General features: G+C 54.4%; 1 protein-coding gene across 2 annotated transcripts in view; it reads right to left on the bottom strand.

Annotated features, from left to right (window-relative positions):
- WT1 (WT1 transcription factor) overlaps nucleotides 1-8,449 on the bottom strand; it is a 43,335-nt gene extending 34,886 nt beyond the window's left edge. For both annotated transcript variants that reach the window (XM_060157733.1, XM_060157734.1), the window contains exons 1-3: nucleotides 8,440-8,449; nucleotides 6,539-6,661; nucleotides 5,992-6,094 (exon numbers count right to left, since the gene is read on the bottom strand). In XM_060157733.1, coding sequence (XP_060013716.1) covers nucleotides 5,992-6,094; nucleotides 6,539-6,661; nucleotides 8,440-8,449 — 236 coding nt within the window. The remainder of the gene's footprint in view (nucleotides 1-5,991; nucleotides 6,095-6,538; nucleotides 6,662-8,439) is intronic.
- Nucleotides 8,450-17,846: the final 9,397 nt, after the last annotated feature.

Below are 17,846 nucleotides of genomic sequence, written 5' to 3'. Positions count from 1 at the left end.
TTGACCTCTGCACAAAAAGAAAGGAAGAGAAAAGCTCTCGGCTATTATCTGGACCAGAACTCCCCCACTCTTCAAATGCATGTGTAATTCAAGTACATTTTCATCTTTAAGTGTGTTTAAGTATATCCAGCAGAACAAAGTAGAAAAGTCCTTATTACCACTGGAATGGAACTGTTGAACCTGATTAAGACTGGAGTTACCTCTGCCAGATGGTTGCTGGCTGGCAAACCAGCATCTTGGTAGAAGAAAAGTATTTCCCGAGATCAAGGAAAAAAATTCCTAATAAGAAAAAGGCACATGTAACTGGCATCTGTGATCAGAATTCATGATGTTTCCAGGGTTTGCTGTAATAGCTCTGCCCCACGCCTCTACCTGACGACCCAACGCTCGTGCACAGAGGCTGCAGCCAAACTTCCACGCAGACTCTTTCCTGCGTTCTTCCCTCCAAGGCGCCACGGAGGCTGCCTGTTCAGAAATTTCTGCTCAGCAGGCCATGGTGAATAATCATTTTACAGTCAATCTCTTGGTATTGTAATTTCTCTCTAGCTCACCAGTTAACCAAAGAAAAACCCACAGGGGATTCCACTTCTATTAATAAACACTTGGTCAGCACAAATGTTGCAGGAATAATTGAAACTAGATTTTTCCCGCTCCCTGGAGACAAGTCCAATTCAAGCCTTTCTTTGGCTTTGATAACACTGCCCACCACCCTGGAAACCATTTCAGACTTTCTGCCTTCATGCCTACCTATATGGGAAACAAACATCAGTATTGTCTTAAACGAAACTTGGACACCATGTACAGTGTTTGTAGATGACACGTAGGAAGAGGCATTATTAATTATGATTTTATTTCTTCGGTGACAGATGTCCTCTGATTTAATTCTACATTGAAGGCTAACCTAAATGGTAGATCATGTACTTCCCACTGACCGGATTGCCCAGAAGCTCTATGGCTGCTAAGGAAGCTTCTCTCACATGGAAGACAGTCTACCGGTAACAGGCTCCACTGCCAACTTCATCATTGGATTGAATTGTCAACATTCAATTAAAAATATTCAAATTAGCAATGACTGCTTCAGAATTGGAATAGTTTTACCTGCTAGGGGGCCAAAGGAAACATGCATTCTCATTTAAATTAGTAGCACAGTTGCTAAAAATGAATATGTAAACCTAATAAGAGTGCAAAAAGAAAAGGAAACTAGAATGTCTAAAAAAAAGTGTATGGAGGAATATTTTTCAAACACAGGGCACAGAACTCCTTTTCAAAGTAGCTGTGAGAATCAACCCGTGAAATGGGCATGGTCAGGGACTGTGGGCTCCAAGGAGCTCAGCAAGCTGACGGAGAGAGGGGGACTTGTGGAAGAGGATTCAAGGGAAGTGAGCAGGGAAGGCCCAGCTAGCTGCCTGTTCTAGGTCAAAATCAGGGGAAAACTGTGCTTAGTGTCGTTGGACTTCACTACTTTTTCCCCTCAGGGTAGCGTGGGGTCCCTCCTTCCCTGGGACCTTGCCTCTGAGCAAGCACAGACGAGGGTGGCCCTGGAAGCTGTCGCTCCCCCTGGGTCTGGATGGAAGGGAGAAAGGTCTCTGCCACTTCTGCCTGTTTCTTTAGGAGCCTGGACTGAACTTCAGTAGTTCACGCCCAGTGAGTGGTAAAGGGAAAGCTGGAGGAGTCTGGAGCTTGACAGACAGCTGCTTCGTGAGTTAAGACTTCAGGAGAAAGTTCCAGTTGGCTCCTACAATACTCACCCACGAAAATACCGCCTCGGATCCACTGAGCGATTTCAATTGAAAACTATGGGTAAAACTAATGGATAACGGGGTTTCTTTCACCAATGTGAGGAATAAAGACCTTCCTCTAGCAAGACCTAAGGCAGATGCCACGTTTGGAAAGGAATGGCACTTAAGCATCAGGAGGGGCAGCAGCGTGCAGAGGGTGGGAAGATGGACTCTGGAGCCTCGCACTTGCTCTGTCCCTTACTGTGTCACGCTGGGCAAATTCACCTCCAAGGGCTTCAGTTTCCCCCTCTGTCAAATGGGGGTGATAACCTATTGCCTACCTCAAAGAGTTTCAGATCAAATGTAAATAAGTCAATACTTGCGAAGCGCTCAGAATGGTTTCTGGAAGTAGTAGGTTTATATAAGCATTTGTTCTTACTATGTATTAGCAAAGGTGCTGGCACAGACTGTAGAAGGGGAATATTCCAGGTGGAGGACACTGAGTGGCTTGGAATCCCTCAGCGATTCAGAGCACACATGAGCTTTGAAGGCAGAGAGACTAAGAATCAAATCTTGGTTCTGATTCTCACTCGCTGTGTAACTTGAGCAGGTTACTTGGAGTCTCTGAACCTACCTCCTCTTCAGTAGAGTGCGGATGACCGTACCAACCTCGTAGGTAATCAGAAGAACTAAATGAGTAAACTGAGGGAAGCACGCGGCGCAGTGCCCAGCAGCACACAATATGCAGTAAAGCCTAGTGATTACGTAATAAGGGCTGTGAGTGCTGGGCTCCAGAAGGGCTGGAATCTGTTCCAGAATTCTTTAGACAAAATTCTACCCACTCTCAATACGGTGGGGAGAGAGTATGGAGAAAACTATCTCCTAACACTTCCCGTAAGATGAGTGGGGTGTCATTTTCTATTCACTACTAATCACATCTGTGTATAGCTGTAACTCCTCCGATCTGTAACCTGAAAGAGAGGAGAGAATCACTTTACAGTTCTCTCAGAACAGGGAGAGAATTTTGAGAATTTCCTCAAAGCAAATTCACTTTGTGCAGTGCTTATTTAATGTCAGTGTATGTACCATTACCTTTAGGTCATGTGGGAAGGGAGACTAAATCCAAGAATGGGGAGACAGAAGCTTTGGAAGCGGGCAGGGCAAAGAAGCTGGGCAGGCTGCCTTAGGGGGTCAAGTGCAACAAGTCAAACAAAATACAGGCAAGCCTTTCACAGGAGGTCCCAGGTATAGACAGAAAAGGGAACAGAGCCAGGGATCAGAAGAACCACTGAATATCTAAAATCTAAAAGTTTAGCCGTTAAGTGATTAAAGTTTAGTTGTACTTCCTATGCTTTTTCAAACACTGTGTTCACAAAAGCATTTAAATATCCTTCAAACATGTTTAGGAGTAGGGAAGAAGGAAATGACATAACCATAATGGTAGTAATGTTGATGCGCAGATCCAATTTTAAAACATCCCTACAAATGTCCATCCATCATTACTGCAGGGCAAGTACCTGATCTTTGAAAAGTGATTAGAAATGCTGTCAATTTAGAGTGGATGGAGCTTCAAAGACTCAGCACAAACTTCAAGGAAGCAAACTTTTCCTACGGGGTCACAAATTTTGTTTCAGGAGATATTACTTAGAGATTTTCCTGTAACAAGAGAAAATGGTATTTTTATGACATTCATATAAAAATGAGCAAAGAAGTTCCAATTATGTAGAAAGAAGAAAGGGATAAGCAAATATCTCTGAAAGATGAACCTGACAAAATTGCTTTATACAGTGGCCAGTTAGAAGATGGATTAGAAAATGTGAAATTTTTATGTATAAAATGCAATCCAAGTGATTTTTCCTGCTTCCATAGCAACCACTCATTCAGCCCTAAGTCAAAATCCATCACAGGGACTCAGTTTGGAGAACTGCTGCTAAGACAGAAGTCGTGATCACTTTATCCCCTACTCATTTTTAGGCTGTTCAGTCCCTTCTTAGGGACCCACAGGGTGGATCTAGGCTTGAAGAGGGGAGAGTAAGGAATGTGTGTAACTGTGTCACTCCTGAACCAGACTCCAAAGCCTCCCAGTCCCCAACCTCCAAGCACGTAGCCAGACCCATCTAAATAGCACCCATTCCAGCATCAAGGTCTTCCTCTCTGCTTGGGGTGAGGCGTCAGCCAGGAGCCAAGGGAGAATGACTGGGTCAAGGTCATCTCACTGGGAACCATTCCATCTGTTCCCCCAATGGCTAGAATAAGAGCAATGCTACTCTGGCAATAGGCAGGAGCAGCTCCTTAAAAAGGATGGCAATGACCCTACCATCTCAGTTTTGCTTGGAGAGGGGGTTCACAACAGAGATTTCAGATCCTGTATCTATTCCAGTGAGTTGACCCACCAAGGGCTGGTGCAAAGATGGCTGCTCGGGACAGATCACTGGGCCTGAGGTGCCAAAGAACAGAACTGGGTTCTAACTAGAGAGGGAGAAAAGGAGGGTGAGAAGGTGTGACCATTCAATACCTCTATCTGGGCAAAATGCATGTCTTTCCCCCCCCTCTCTCTAAAATTAAAAAAAAAAAAGGCGGGGGGGGGAGTAGGGAGGAAAAAAAGTTATCTTGAATCCAAGATCAGATTAGATATGCCGGATTTCCCGATCAAAAGGAAAGGTTTCCAAAATCTGTGTACTGTAGGCGTACAGAAGTAGACGGGCTCCACCCTGTCCCTCCCCGGGATGGGAGAATCAGACCAGTCCTAGGCTCGGTTTCATAAACACGTCGGAACATTGGCATGAGCCGCCTGCGGGCTCAGGAGCGAACATTCCTTCCCCTCCTCCACCTGTGGGGCTGCAGGTCCCCCAGGCGCGGCCATTCCTTCCACCAATCTCCCAGGGCAGACGCTTTTCCTTCCTTTATTACCTCACTACCTCCTTCCCTTGACGTCAGTCCCGGGTCTTCCAACAGAGGGGAGGGAGGATGGAGATGAGTCTGGGGCAGTCGGTATCAGGATCCCCGCAGCACCGGGTGGGGGGTAGGGATGGAATATGAGGTAATGCGCGCCCAATCCTCGGCATCCAAGGCCGCGATCTGCCACTTCCCTCCCTCCGCCCCACCATCCCGCCCAGCTCCAGCCGGTATAGTTACTAGGCAACCCTATCGGTGACGCGGGATGCCGGCCAAGTTCACCCAAAGTTGAAGAGTAAATTTGGGGGAGAGAAGGTGGAGGGTGGAGCAAGAACCTAGAGAAGGCACGAGGAGCTGGAAAAGAGTCTGCAAGTAAAAGAAGCTGGTCTTCGGCCTCACGGGAACAGGAAGAACGGCGGGCGCGGGCTGGAGCGGTCTCCCCGCAGGTACCGCTGCCGCCCGACCACAGTCCCGCACACAGTCCGGGGTAGCTGGGCGCTGGGGACGACGCCCACAGAGTGGTGCTGCAGCCCGAGACTCTGGGGGACAGGGGTGGGGAGAAGGCTGTGGCTCGAGTGTACGCGCCCTCGAATTCGTCCCAGAGAAGGCTGGCGGGTGTGGCCAGTGCGCGAGGAGAGGCTTGAGGAGTGAGAAGAAACGAGTGGGAGTGGACCCCGTGTTTAATCTTTGATCCCTAGGAAGCTGAAGTCCTCCCAGCAAAGAGCCCTTTTAAAAAATACTCCTCAATATCGGCTCGGTGCTTTGTGACCGCCTGGAGGGGTGGGATAGGGACGGTGGGAGGGAGGGAGACGCAAGAGGGAAGAGATATGGGAACATATGTATATGTATAACTGATTCACTTTGTTATAAATCAGAAACTAACACACCATTGTAAAGCAATTATACCCCAATAAAGATGTTAAAAAAAAATACTCCTTAAAGCGCCGCTCTTTCTTCTTCATCTCCAAACAGTAATCGTCCTCATTTATATTCCAAATAAGAACACAGTGGGGGGGGGGACTTCCCTGGCGGTCCAGTGATTAAGACTCCGCGCTTCCGCTGCAGGGGACGCGGGTTCGAGCCCTAGTCGCGGAGCTCAGATCGCGCATACCGCGCGGCGCGACCAAAACCAAAAACCAACGTACACACACAAAGTAAGAACGCCGGGAGACGGGGAAAGCTACTTGTTTCAAATAGGAGCCAGGAGAGAGGCTTTCACTTGCTTTATGGAGACGAGTGGGCTAGAGGCGTACTTTGCCTCCAGGACCCTGCACGGCCGCATCCGGGCTGCCCCGCGTCGGACGTTCCCGTGCCCGCTGGCTCGAGCGCCCCCTCCGAGGTCGCGAGGACCTAGATGAGGTGCCGAGCGCCTTCCTACCTGCTGTAGGGCGTCCTCAGCAGCAGGGCCTGGCTGCCTGTGCAGCTGTCGGTGGGCGTGTGGCAGCCGTAGACTGGGGGCGGCACGGAGTACTGCTGTTCACCTGCAGAGAGCCAGGAGAGCGGGGTGAGAGCAGCACACCAAGGGCAGGGGGTGCGAGGCCGCGGTCAAGGGCTGGGGCAGAGCGTCCTGAGCTGGGCTCCCAGGCTGCACTGGGGGCCCTAGGGCCTGGATGCCGGGGCGTGCAGAGAGACAGCCTACAGGTCACAGCGAGCTAAGCCTCTCACTTCACATTCCCTTAGCAGTCACGGCACAGAGCACCGAAAAGACCCTCTGGACATTCGCGGTCTCGGCTGAGCGGAGTTAACATACTTGGGGTGGGGGGAAACAATCTTTTCTTTTGAGTGAGATTAGGCTAATTATTTCTAAAATTCTTTTAGCTATCCTCTCCTCCCTTCCCCAATTTGCTGTGGGTTGGAAATTCCTGGGGAGTGAGGGGTAGCATGGAAGAAGGGGAGAAAGACCCCACATCATTCCCTCCTCTTACCCAGCGAGCCCTGCTGGCCCATGGGATCCTCGTGCTTGAAGGAGTGATTGGGGAACTGTGCCGCGTGGTGCGAGGGCGTGTGACCGTAGCTGGGCGTCCCGTCGAAGGTGACCGTGCTGTATCCTGCGGGCGCGGCCGAGAGAGAAACAGTGTCGGCGGGGCGTCAGGGACCGTGTGTCTGAACCAGAACCCGGGCGAGGAGCGCCCAGCCCCTCATTCGGATCCCGCTGCCTCAGCCCCCAGGGCTTGCAGAGAGAAGCCGGGCCCAATGCGACCTCGCGACAGGCTCCCCGTCCTTTCCCGAGTAAAACCCAGGCCTCCCCACCATTTCCCAATTTATTTACGCCCTTGTCTTTCACGGTGTCCGCCGCTTCTGCACCGAACACCTCGCAAGTATGAAAGCCGACAACCGCTCGGCGGAGAAAGTTGTTCTCCCCCCAAAACTGGGCAGCGCGGGCGACCGAAATGAACCTGCTCGCCTGACCCGGCGCTGACTCGCAGCCGTAAATCAGAGGCCCGCGCACCAACTTTCATTAATTACTCGGGGCCAGTTAAACGGCATGGGCTTTAAATGGGGAGAGTAATTACAGAGTAATGTTGTCTGTCTGAGGCTGCGCGAGCGACCCGACACCATTGACACCCAAGGCCCTCGGGAAAGCTGGTGAGGGGGAAAAAAGAAGGGGCCTTTCAAGTTGGGCCCACGGGCCTCGACCCTGCGCCCTCCTCCTTCCTACCTCGGACCCACCTCGCGCCCAGAGGGTCGGACTGTGACCACCATTGCCGGGGCGGACTTCCTCGCGCACCAGTCCAGGAAGCCTGTTTGTTTCAGTGTGCCTGAGACTCTACCTCCCTTTCCCTCCATGGTATGCACTGGTCCTCTGCCTCAGTTTCCCTGCCGAGAAACCGAGGGCAATACCGCCCGTATTCTTCCCCAGCTCTCCGAAAGTGAGGGGGAAAAAAAACCCAAAAACGTGTTGGTTGAGAAACGTAGTCTCTTTCTGTGACTATTGTCACTAAATTACTTTAAACATTTACCCAACTAGCTTCCGCAAAGCTGTAGCTGCCTCTGGGGAAAAAGTATCCTCCAGCTAAGATAAAGATCAGTTCTGAGCCCTGAACCCAATGGTGGGGTCCCTGACTATGCACAGGCTCAGTAGTCTCTGGCCTGAGGTCCTGACCAAGTGACGAATCAGATTGGTCCAGACGCTCACATCGGCTCCCTGCAGGGCCACTGGGCCGGACCCAGTCCCCCCACCCTCAGCCCCGCCTCTGGGCACTGAGCTGAGTCTCCAAACCCCGCTCGATTCTTGGGAGTGGGATAACTCAAATGAACCCCATTCCCCCACTCTCGCCCCAGACATGGTCAAGACTCTACAACAGGTGTCCAGTGAAGACTCAGATTGAACAGTGAAAGGTGGCCATTACCCACATCTTTCAAATACACATCTCCCAAAAAAAAAAAACAAAAACCGACCTTCTACAGTCCACTTCGGGGAATGTGGTGTGTCAGTGTGGGAGGGAGGGTTTGAACAGGTCTTCATTACCGGATTGTACAGGGGAGTCCAAGTCTCACGCACCAATTGGCGCCACAGGTTGACAACTTAAGAAGCCACCAGCTTTTATAATTTACATGACCCCAGAGGCCTCCATTTCTGGCCTGCTAAGTGGGCAAAGATAACCCCCGCCCCGTTAGCTGTCAGGAGTGGTTGAGCACGTTTGGGCTTCCAGGCACTTCACTTTGGGAGCGGAGGCCAGGCTGTGTTTAAGGCCTACCAGTCCGCTGACAAACGAAATTTGGCTCCAAGCACCCAGTTTTGCAGAGGGAAGGCCGAATTTTCAAAGACCATTTTTTAAATAAAGAGGAGAAACAGAAGTAATAAAGGAGTTGTCTCTAGACGAACCCTTCTCCATTCCTGAGCCGATGAGAAGGCAGTGGCCCGGGCACCGTGCTGTCCTCGGAGGCGGGCTCCGCAACCTTCGGTGCGCGGCTAGGGCCACGGGTTGCGGGCTGCAGCTCCTGCGCCGGCCGCGTCGCCTCCGCGCCCCGCGAGGCTCCCAAGGACCCGTCCCAGACCGGACACCGGACCGCTGGGCAGAGGCTGGCCTCCAACCCCCTCTCGCAGTCCCCCTCCCCGGAGAGGGGATGGGCTTCGGTGAAAGGGCCCTCAGAGAGGAGGGAGAGCTCTTTAAATTAGAAACTTATCGGATGCGGAACTGATCAGAGCGTGCTGTCCCGGGGCCTAGCGCTGAGCCAGGCGCGGAGGTCGCGGGGGCGGAGGCCGGGGGAGGGACAGCTGCCGGCAGAAAGGGGCAGCGTGTTCAAAGGCTCCTTGTACAGGCCTTAGAGGGAGAGGCTCGAGGGGCCAAGGTAGCGCCTTTCCCACGATTAGTCTCGGCCGGGGAAGGGAATGCAACCTTGACCGCGGGGAGAGGCGAGACACGCTGTGCGCCTCTCTCCCCCGCCCGACGCAGCGGAGGAGCCCGGGAACCGCCTGGCCGGGCCAGGCCCCTCGGGAGCTGAGGGATGAAGTGGACAGCAGGCTCAGTCAGGAAGGTGGTCCCAAGGCTGAAAATCATGACTCCGCAGCTGCCGCAGCATACGGGGAAATCTGTCCCGCAACGAAATACCCTCTCCAATGCGACCCAAGGGGGGCGCCCTTGGCCCTAGGGCTGAGCTGGTGTCCCCACCGGACACTAGGGTGGCCCGGTGATAACAAGGCCTCCTGTAGGTATAGGGTGCTGCGCGCCAGCCGGTCTGGGGGAATCGGGCAGACTGTCAAGCAGTCTTTGTCTTCCCTTCCCAAACCCTGCACTTAGTCTAGGGCTATCGAAGTCCTCGCCCTTCTTCTGCCCCGGCAAATTCCCCACCCCTCACACAGACTACAGTGGGTTGGGTGCCCATCCAGCAGGCAAGAGAAAATCCATCTCAACAGCGGGGCCTAGATCCCTGGGAAAGGAGGTAGAAATAACCTAGAATGGTCTGGGTTTGGGTCCAAGTTCTGCCAACAGAGACATCTCCTGCACACATTATCTCTTAGAGCCTAGATTTCCTCATCCAAAAATAAGGGGCTCCTCCAGTGTCAGGCTGTGAGCTTCCTGCAAAGGTTGAGGCACTTTAATTGTCTTAACATTCAATCCCCAGTGCCTGGCACAGAGTAGGTGCTCAATAAATGTTTCCTGAATTAATATTTAGAAGCAAGATTAGAATACCAGCTATAATATTTAAGCAATTGGAAAAAAACGAGGTGTGATACCTTGGGGTGGGGGGAGGTTCAAGAGTGCCAGCAATTGTCCCCACCCCTGGGCCATTGCTAGGTTGCCCTGCCTGGGGACAGGGATCTCGAAGCTTGATTCCTCTCCGCCTCGGCCTGCTGATGGCCATTCCCACACTTCGGGGAAGGAATTGATGCCCTTGCTTTCCCCTGGTTAAGCCTCCTGCCAAGACTCTACATTGCTGGGAGAGCTGCAGGAAGCCCAGAAGTCGAGAGAATAAATCTGAAATCTCAGGGCCCCAGGGCCCACTCTGGTTGCCAATGCCAGGGTTGAGGCACAAGTGGCTTCTGACATCCGACCCCAGCTCCCAGCTGCTGACTGAGTCCCAAGGACTGGTCAAGTGTGATCCCTTTATGTTTTGATTACAAGAGAGAACCTAAGCCCGAAGAAGACAGGAACCCGCTTACAGGCTGTGGCCTGGATCTGGGGCCGCCTCTCTACTGGGCTATTTCCCAGGATGGGACTCCTTTACCTGCGAGTCGGTCTCCAGCTCCCAAGCCCCTTTTCTCTTTAACATCCTGGGCCTATCCTCTAGAAAAGAATTGGGATTTTTTCCTTTAAGCATATTGCCCACTGGCTAGGACACCCACAGTCTCACTCCTGAGGCTGAGTTGATGAAATTCTGGGCACCAGCACCCTGTAGAAGGATGGACCCAGGGATCCAATCAAAGCCACAGAGTCCAGGTTCCAAAACCCCCGACAGAACCTAGATGGTTTCAAATAAATGATAATGGTAGTATTTTGCACAGGGGGTACTTAGATCAAATAGCTTCTCAGGTGTCTTCAAATAGCAAGCATCCATACAGAGACTCACTCATGTCACACACCTGCCTGCCAGTCTTGCCGTTTCTGGTCCAACCAAGTTTACGTGGCTGCTGCCTTCTGTGTTTAGAACCCCTGCGGGGGGACGGTCGGACTTCTGCTTCTGTGGCATAGAACTTCAAACCTGAGCCAAACACCAGGTTGCCCATCTTGGCTCTCCTCTTACAGATGGGGAAACTGAGACCCGGAGATTTGCCAGAGGTAACACCAGCCTGCTAATTAGAGGTGGTACGATCAGAGGAAAAGAATCTGTAATAGTCACTGAGCTGTTCCAATACTCCCTGAGTTTGAAACACGAATTTCCTTTAGGAAAGACCTAGAGTGGAGGGACCCCATGGATGGGCTTGAGGTTCTTCCACAGAACATGGATCCCAGGTTCCCCGAACGAAAAGAGGAGGGCGGTTTCGGTTTTGCCAGGGCTTCGGGTGGGCTAGGTGCTCGGGGCTGGGGTAAGATACGAACAGCCTAGAAATACGGTTTTAGAATGTGCGTGAGAAGGCGGGAAGAACAGGGCCCTTCTTCTGAGCCTCGGGAGCCGCAGCACCTCCTGCAAACAGTACACACTCTGTTCCTCCTAGCCCACGCATTCTAGAAACATCCCAGTCCCTAGGCCCGAGGGAATTTTTGCTCTAGGAAAAGCATCCACGCCTTTTTTAAAGCATTTCCTAAAATATCAAATCAACCCGAATTGGTTTAGGTTCCCAACAGCGCACAAGTCTAATTAGAATAAACTTAGAAACGAAAATACAAAGGTTCGGCATGATTGGTTCCGCGCTGGTCCCTGAGAAAGAGAAGTGAGAGGGCGCCGGCGCGGGATGAGAAAACCACCGGCTGTGTCCGTCGATGTACAATGACTGAAAAGGGAAAATAAACCTGTCCTTGTTCTAACCTCCAAGTCTTGCAAAAATCTTTCTCCAGCTAAGTCCCGTGTTCAACGACAAGGAGGCACCAGAGGCGGGCTGGAAGGAAGGCCGACGCTCGGGCCTCATTCCACCGCCTGTGGTAGGACCCGGTCCCGCAGAGATTGGAATCAGATAAACGGGGTTCTCTTCCAGCCCTGGAGCCCGCGTGGCCGCCACCTGAGCTGAAACCCAGGAGAGATCCACTTATACACTACCATGCGTTGGAGCCACAGGCGAACACGGACACGGGTCCAGGGAAGCCACTGTTGTCTCTAGCTCATTCATTTACGCATTCTAGTGCTCCAAGGTGCTTACTGTGCCCCCCTTAGATCTAGAGTGGCTCCTGGACATTTTGCCGTGGCAGAGGCAGCAAAGGCTGCTCACCCTGCGCTGGTCCCGCTCTGAATCCAGGGTCTAAAAAGTCCAATGCCTGGCGACAGTTTGGTGGTGCCTAGAGCGACAAAACCTCTTCCCGAGGCAGAGCCAGGCATTGCACCGGTTCCCGCTTCCCACTCCCACGGGGAATAGTCTTAGAATCTCCCGAGGTCCGAGGAGCCCCAGATGACCTCCCGGCTCATGCGAAGAGTCCGGTTCCCCGCTCTGGAGGATGTCAGGGGCCCATGCCCTGGACTCCCTCGTCTTGCCCTCCTCTCCCCCAGCTGCTGCTTCCTCTACCCTCACAGTCCTTGGGGAAGCAGCCGAGTAAGAGCTGTGGCCAGGTAAGGGGTAGGACAGGGGAGTGCCCGCGCGCAGCCACAGCCCCGTCGCCACCGCCCCGCATGTAGGGGGCGCTCCCCAGTCTGCTTACCCTGGTTGCGAATAGCGGGCTGGCTCTCGAGGCAGCTGGGCAGGTAGGGCGCGTTGGGGAACATCCTGGCCTGGCCGGACGACGCCTGGCTGGGCGGAGGAGGACCGAAGGGTCCGTAGCGACAGGCTCCAGCCGTGCCGGTGAACTGGCCCGAGAAGTGGACGGTGAAGGCGCTCAAGCACTGCTCCTCGTGCGGCTCCGCGCCACCCCAGCTCGGCTCCTGTTTGATGAACGAGTGAGGCGGCGGCGGCGGAGGTGGTGGCGGCGGAGCAGGCGGCGGCGCAGGACCGCCCAAGGAACCGTAAGCCGAGGCGCCCGGGGGCGCAAAGTCCAGCACCGGCGCCCACTGCGCCGCGCCGCTCACGGGCAGGGCGCAACCGCCGCCACCACCCAGCGAGGGTACCGCCGGGAGCAGCGCGTTCAGGTCCCGCACGTCGGAGCCCATTTGCTGTGGCTCAGCCCCGGACGCTCCGCGGCCCCACCGGCTTTGCAGACGCTCGGCGCTCGATTCCGCCGCGCCTAACTTGGCCCAGATGCTTTCCGGGCCCTGGATCCCCGGCTGCTCGGTCTGCTGGAGGCACCCAGGCCCGGAGCGGAGCGTGTGCTTAGACGCTGGCTCTGGGGCACACGTGGATGCCGGCTCTTGCGGCAGGGGGAAGTCCAGGATCGCGGCGAGGAGGCGGCGGGGCCCCGGCTCCTGGGCTGCAGTCCCGGCTATGGGTGGGTGGGTGGGTGGGTGAATGAGTGGGAGGGAGGGCGGGAAGGGGGGAGCGGATAGGCGGTCGAGTTGCGAGAGCCCCCGGGTGTGGGCGCTGCCTTGAACTCCTTACCCCAGCTGCCTGGCTACCCCCAGCTTCCCAAAGCTCAAATAAGAGGGGCCGGCGGCGGGGGAGGAGGAGGAGTCAGGAGTCTCGGCGGCTCCATTCACACCGCAGCCCTAGCAGATTAGGCAGGGCGCGCGACTCCTTGGGGGCGTCCTCGCAGTGGGGGTGGGGGGCGGGCCCGAGGGAGCGTCCCTCTCGGAGACACCCTCCTCTCCTACCCGCCACGCGCTCTCCGCAGGCCTGTGGGACACAATCCTCCCCCCACCTCCCCTTCTCGGCCTTCGCGAGTGTGGGCGCCTTGGGGCACTGGCGAGCCTCTCCAGGTGAGCACTGAATGTCCCCTCTGCATCCCTGTGTGATGGGGGTAGGGAAGGGGTTGTTAATCAGGGAGGGCGGGTTGGAGGGAGGGGCAGGGGGCTCCACGAGGGCGGGAACTTCAGGATAACGCAGAGAACTTTACCGGACTTCAAAGAGGCGGCGGCTCTTGCTTCTAGAGCCGTCAGACTGGACCGGTGGTCATAATCTTGGGGTCACTGGGGAGCGGGGTGGCTTTTTGTGGATTCCAGAGGCCAGGCTCAGGCGAACGTGGGTCATCTGGAGGTTGCATCATTTGTGATAAACGGGGCGTATATCCACCGTCTGGTAGTTGGCGACATGGTGAGGTTTGCGCCCAGAGAAGGGCGGTTGCCGCCTACCTAAAATCGGTGTCAGCGGCACTTAATCTCCCTTTCTCATGAGGAGCACCTAACTCTTCTACGGGGAAACCGGGAAAACAAAACGGCGGCTAGTTTGGGAGGGAAGAAAACCCTTAGGGAAATGCCCAGATTCCGGTCGGAGAATCCAGGCGCCGAGTTTGGAGGTTAGCGGGTGGGGAAGGTTTAAGATACGAAGTCCTTGGGGCGAGGTTGGCTCTTGGAGCCGCTCCTGCTGAGCTCTGCCTCCGCTCACTCCAGTCGGGAGTACCATTCTGCATGCGTAGTGACAGATCAGGAGGCGCAAGCCAGGGTACGCGGACGGAAGAGAGCCTCCAGCGGCCCAAGGTCCAAGGCAGGGTTCTTACTGTTCAGAGCTCCCAGCGCCTGGCATCGCCAAATCAGATTCCTCCCTCCACCCATTCATTCTTTGGGAGCCCCGCGCCCCAGAGCAGGTGCTTGAGGTTTTGTTTTGTTTCTTTTGGTTCTTCCAAAAGAGTCGGCTTCTATCGGGAAACAGACCCTAGGCTAGAAGAGCCGTGAACCTGAATGGGAATGCGCTTCAGGGGCGCGTGGAAACGCCCAGGAGGCAGCGGCGACGGCGCAGCCTGGGACTGCCAGGAGCGCCGGGCGGGAAGCGGCCTGTGGCCGCCTGGCCTCTGACACGAGGCTGGCCGGGGATGGGGCCCGAAGCTTTTCAGCCAAGCCCATGTGAAGCAACAATCAAGGTAGTTGCAGTTTTATAAAGAAGCCGGAAGTTTTAAAGCCTTGATTTACTCACAATTTCTTACGCGTTGGTTTTAGTTAATTTCCACTACGTAAACGGTAGCCAGGAGTTCTCGCTGCGGACCAGAAGCGTGTGCCAGCTCAAGACCTACACGCTAAGTGCATTTCCCTCCTCTTGGGGTCGCTTGTCTTGGAGGCGCAGGAAACCGTGAGGGCAAAGGTCAGGAACAGGCTCTACCCGTTTGATCGCCGGACCGCTTTCACGGTGGTGGACACTTCTCTGCGCTACTTTGGTGCCTGACTTTGCGAAGTCTTCACTCAGAAACTTTTTCTTTCTTTTTCTTTTTAAAAAAAGAAGTGAAAAGGCACTCGAGGCCAGCTGCTTCTCCCCTACACTCCCTGTGGGCCGCCCCCTCCTCGCCCGCATGTCCCATCTCTAAACCTGCACGGGGCTCCAGGGCTGGGCAGAGGACAGACGCTTTTTGTATTTTCGGTGGAGAAAGGCCCAGCGAGATAAAACTTCTCAGGCCAAGTTGTCCGTAGGACGCCCCAGACCACTGTCTCACACCCTTCACTTTTATTTCTACTTCGAAGTCGTTTTTCTTAACTAGGACTCACTCAAGCGCTACGAGGAAAGGCGGCGAGCCCTTTATGAAAGCCCGGGATTTCCACTTCTAAGTGAAAAAGGTCGAGATTGTTTCTTTTTTAATCCTTCTTTGCAATTTTCGGGGGGAGGGTATTTGGAGGAAGGTGGCTTGATTGTGAGCTTTTGCGGTTTTGAATCCCAGATAGGGCAAGTGCTCTTAACTCTCTGAGTTAAAAAAAAATTTTGTTTTTTTTTTGCCTGGGGGTGGGGTGAGAGGAAAGGAGGGGGCTAGCAAATTTAGCACTCCTCTCTCACCCGCCATTTGTTGCCTGAGAACTCTTTTTTTTTTTTTTTTAGATGTTGGGGGTAGGAGTTTATTAATTTATTTATTTATTTTTGCTGTGTTGGGTCTGAGTTTCTGTGCGAGGGCTTTCTCTAGTGTGGCAAGCAGGGGGCCACTCTTCATCGCGGTGCGCGGGCCTCTCACTATCGCGGCCTCTCTTGTTGCGGAGCACAGACGCGCAGGCTCAGTAGTTGTAGCTCACGGGCCTAGTTGCTCCGCGGCATGTGGGATCCTCCCAGACCAGGGCTCGAACCCGTGTCCCCTGCATTAGCAGGCAGATTCTCAACCACTGCCCCACCAGGGAAGCCCCCGCCTGAGAACTCTTGAGGGAGGGAAGAGCAGTGGTGCGATCCCCATTTCAACCCTGGGGTACCCCCTCTCCCAGACCTTGTAGTCCGAAGCGGTGGGAGGAGTTCCCTGCAACCCTCAGGGCAGAGAAGTAAGTGCTGCGCGTCCGAAGCCGAAGCCAGAGGGCCTCACCCGAGACGAGGTCTTTGAACGCCCCTAGCCCGTGCCTATGCCCGGGAGCCCAGGTGCCCCGGGGCCAACCCTGGGGAACCCGCACACTACTGCGCTCACGGGGTGCCCTACGCTCCCCACTTGTCCCTGCACTAGGTGACGTTCTCTGTGGGAGATCTGCAGTTACCCAGGAGGACGCGCCCGCTCTGCTGGCCTCGGCGCCCTGAGATGGGCAGAGGGGGAGACAGCCTGGCCGGGAAGAAGGTCCAACCTCCGCCCGCCCCAGCAGGTAGAGCGCGCTCTGCTGCACCTCCTGTGGCTCGAGACCGGCCCAAGGTCCCAGGGATCTGAGGGCTGTGGAGAACTGGCCGCTCCTTTCTCTCAATCACCTTCCCACCCTCGATAGTACTGAGACCTGTGGCAGTGGATGTGGTCTGAATCACCGATTGGCAGAGCTGGAAATTAAACTCCTTGTTCTACAGAAAAGGAAACTGAGACCCAGGCAGAGGGAGGAAAGGCAGCTGTGGAGTGCACTGGTTAAGAGCAAGAGATTGGTGGCCAGAGAAAGGAATCTCAGCTCCACCAGGTAACCAGCAGCTGTGCAACCATGGACGAGCTCCGCAGCCGCTGCGAGTCTGTTTCCTTATTGGTCACATGGAATAATGGGATATTAGTACCCACCTCAAGGGGTCCTGAGGATTAGACGGAAGAGAGTGTTGGCCTATGCCTTCAATGTACGTTACAATTTTTGTTACTATTGTTCAAGGACATGTAACAAATTAGTGGCAAAACCGAGCTGAACCCTGGTCTCTCTCTGGGCTTAACCCACCACACCTCGCTTCTTTAGAGCTAATGGAATGGAGAGTAAAGGAAAGGAGGAGGAGAGACGCTGGAAACCCATGTAGCTTTGTATCACTGGTAAAGTTCATCCTGGCCTGGAAGGGGCTTAATTATTGCAAGCTTTAAAAATGGTAGCTGAGTGGGAGGGGGCAGTGAGGTCCTCTACCCCCCGCCCCCCACTTTGACCCCGGCGCCGTCAACTGCATCTGACCGAGAGCCCAGCCCGGCCCTGCAGCCGCGGCCCCAGGGACCAGCGCGTACTCCCGAGCCGCGCTCCGGGCGTCACCCCGCGGGCGCCGACAACTGAATAAACACACCGTAGCGCTGTGATCTGTCAAGGGCTGGGGCCGCCTGCCCGCGCCCGGGGCCGTAGACAGCAAAAAGGAGTGCTGGGCCGCCGGGGAGAAACCAGCGCTCGATTAGCGCCTCGCGCAGAGGCCAGTGTCCGAGCTCCACGCTCCCGACCGCTGCTCCTCTGCCCCCCGCCGCCTCCAGCTCTTAGCATTCTGCCTACCTCGGGCCGCTGGGCAGCCGCTTAGGCTGGTTTCCATCCCCGCGCAGGTGGTAGAAATCCCAGTTTCATTTATCTAAACTAAAAAAAAAAAAAGTAAGAGAAGGGCTTTTGGTATACTCTACCCCCGGCTTCCTCTGTTCGTTTGAAAATTAACTCTACTTTTTGGCCAATCCCCCATCTACGGTTCAAACTCAGTTGGTTTGGGGGCCAGGACCGGTGCGCACTAGCAGGTGCGCAGAGCAAAACTCCCCCTTTCCCCCAGCTCGCAGTGCCTAGAGCGGTCAGGGTTAACCGCCTGTTCTGATGCCACCGCGAGATGGTCCCCGAGCTCCGAGAGAGTCCCCAAAGAAAGGATTGCGCGGCGCTGCCTCTATTATTATACCGTAAATCTTTTTAAATTCTGGAACTAATTATATAGAGGATATGTCTCAATTTGTTCTGCATTAATGCCACGGTGGGGATGGAGGCCGGGCTGTGGCCAGAGCAGATACGCAGGCCCATGAAATTGATGAGCTGAGA

This window comes from Lagenorhynchus albirostris, chromosome 9 (genome assembly GCF_949774975.1).
Source record: "Lagenorhynchus albirostris chromosome 9, mLagAlb1.1, whole genome shotgun sequence".
In the NCBI taxonomy this organism is placed as follows: Eukaryota; Metazoa; Chordata; class Mammalia; order Artiodactyla; family Delphinidae; genus Lagenorhynchus; species Lagenorhynchus albirostris.
Note: the sequence above shows the minus strand (reverse complement) of the source record. Positions and strands in the feature narration are given on the sequence as shown.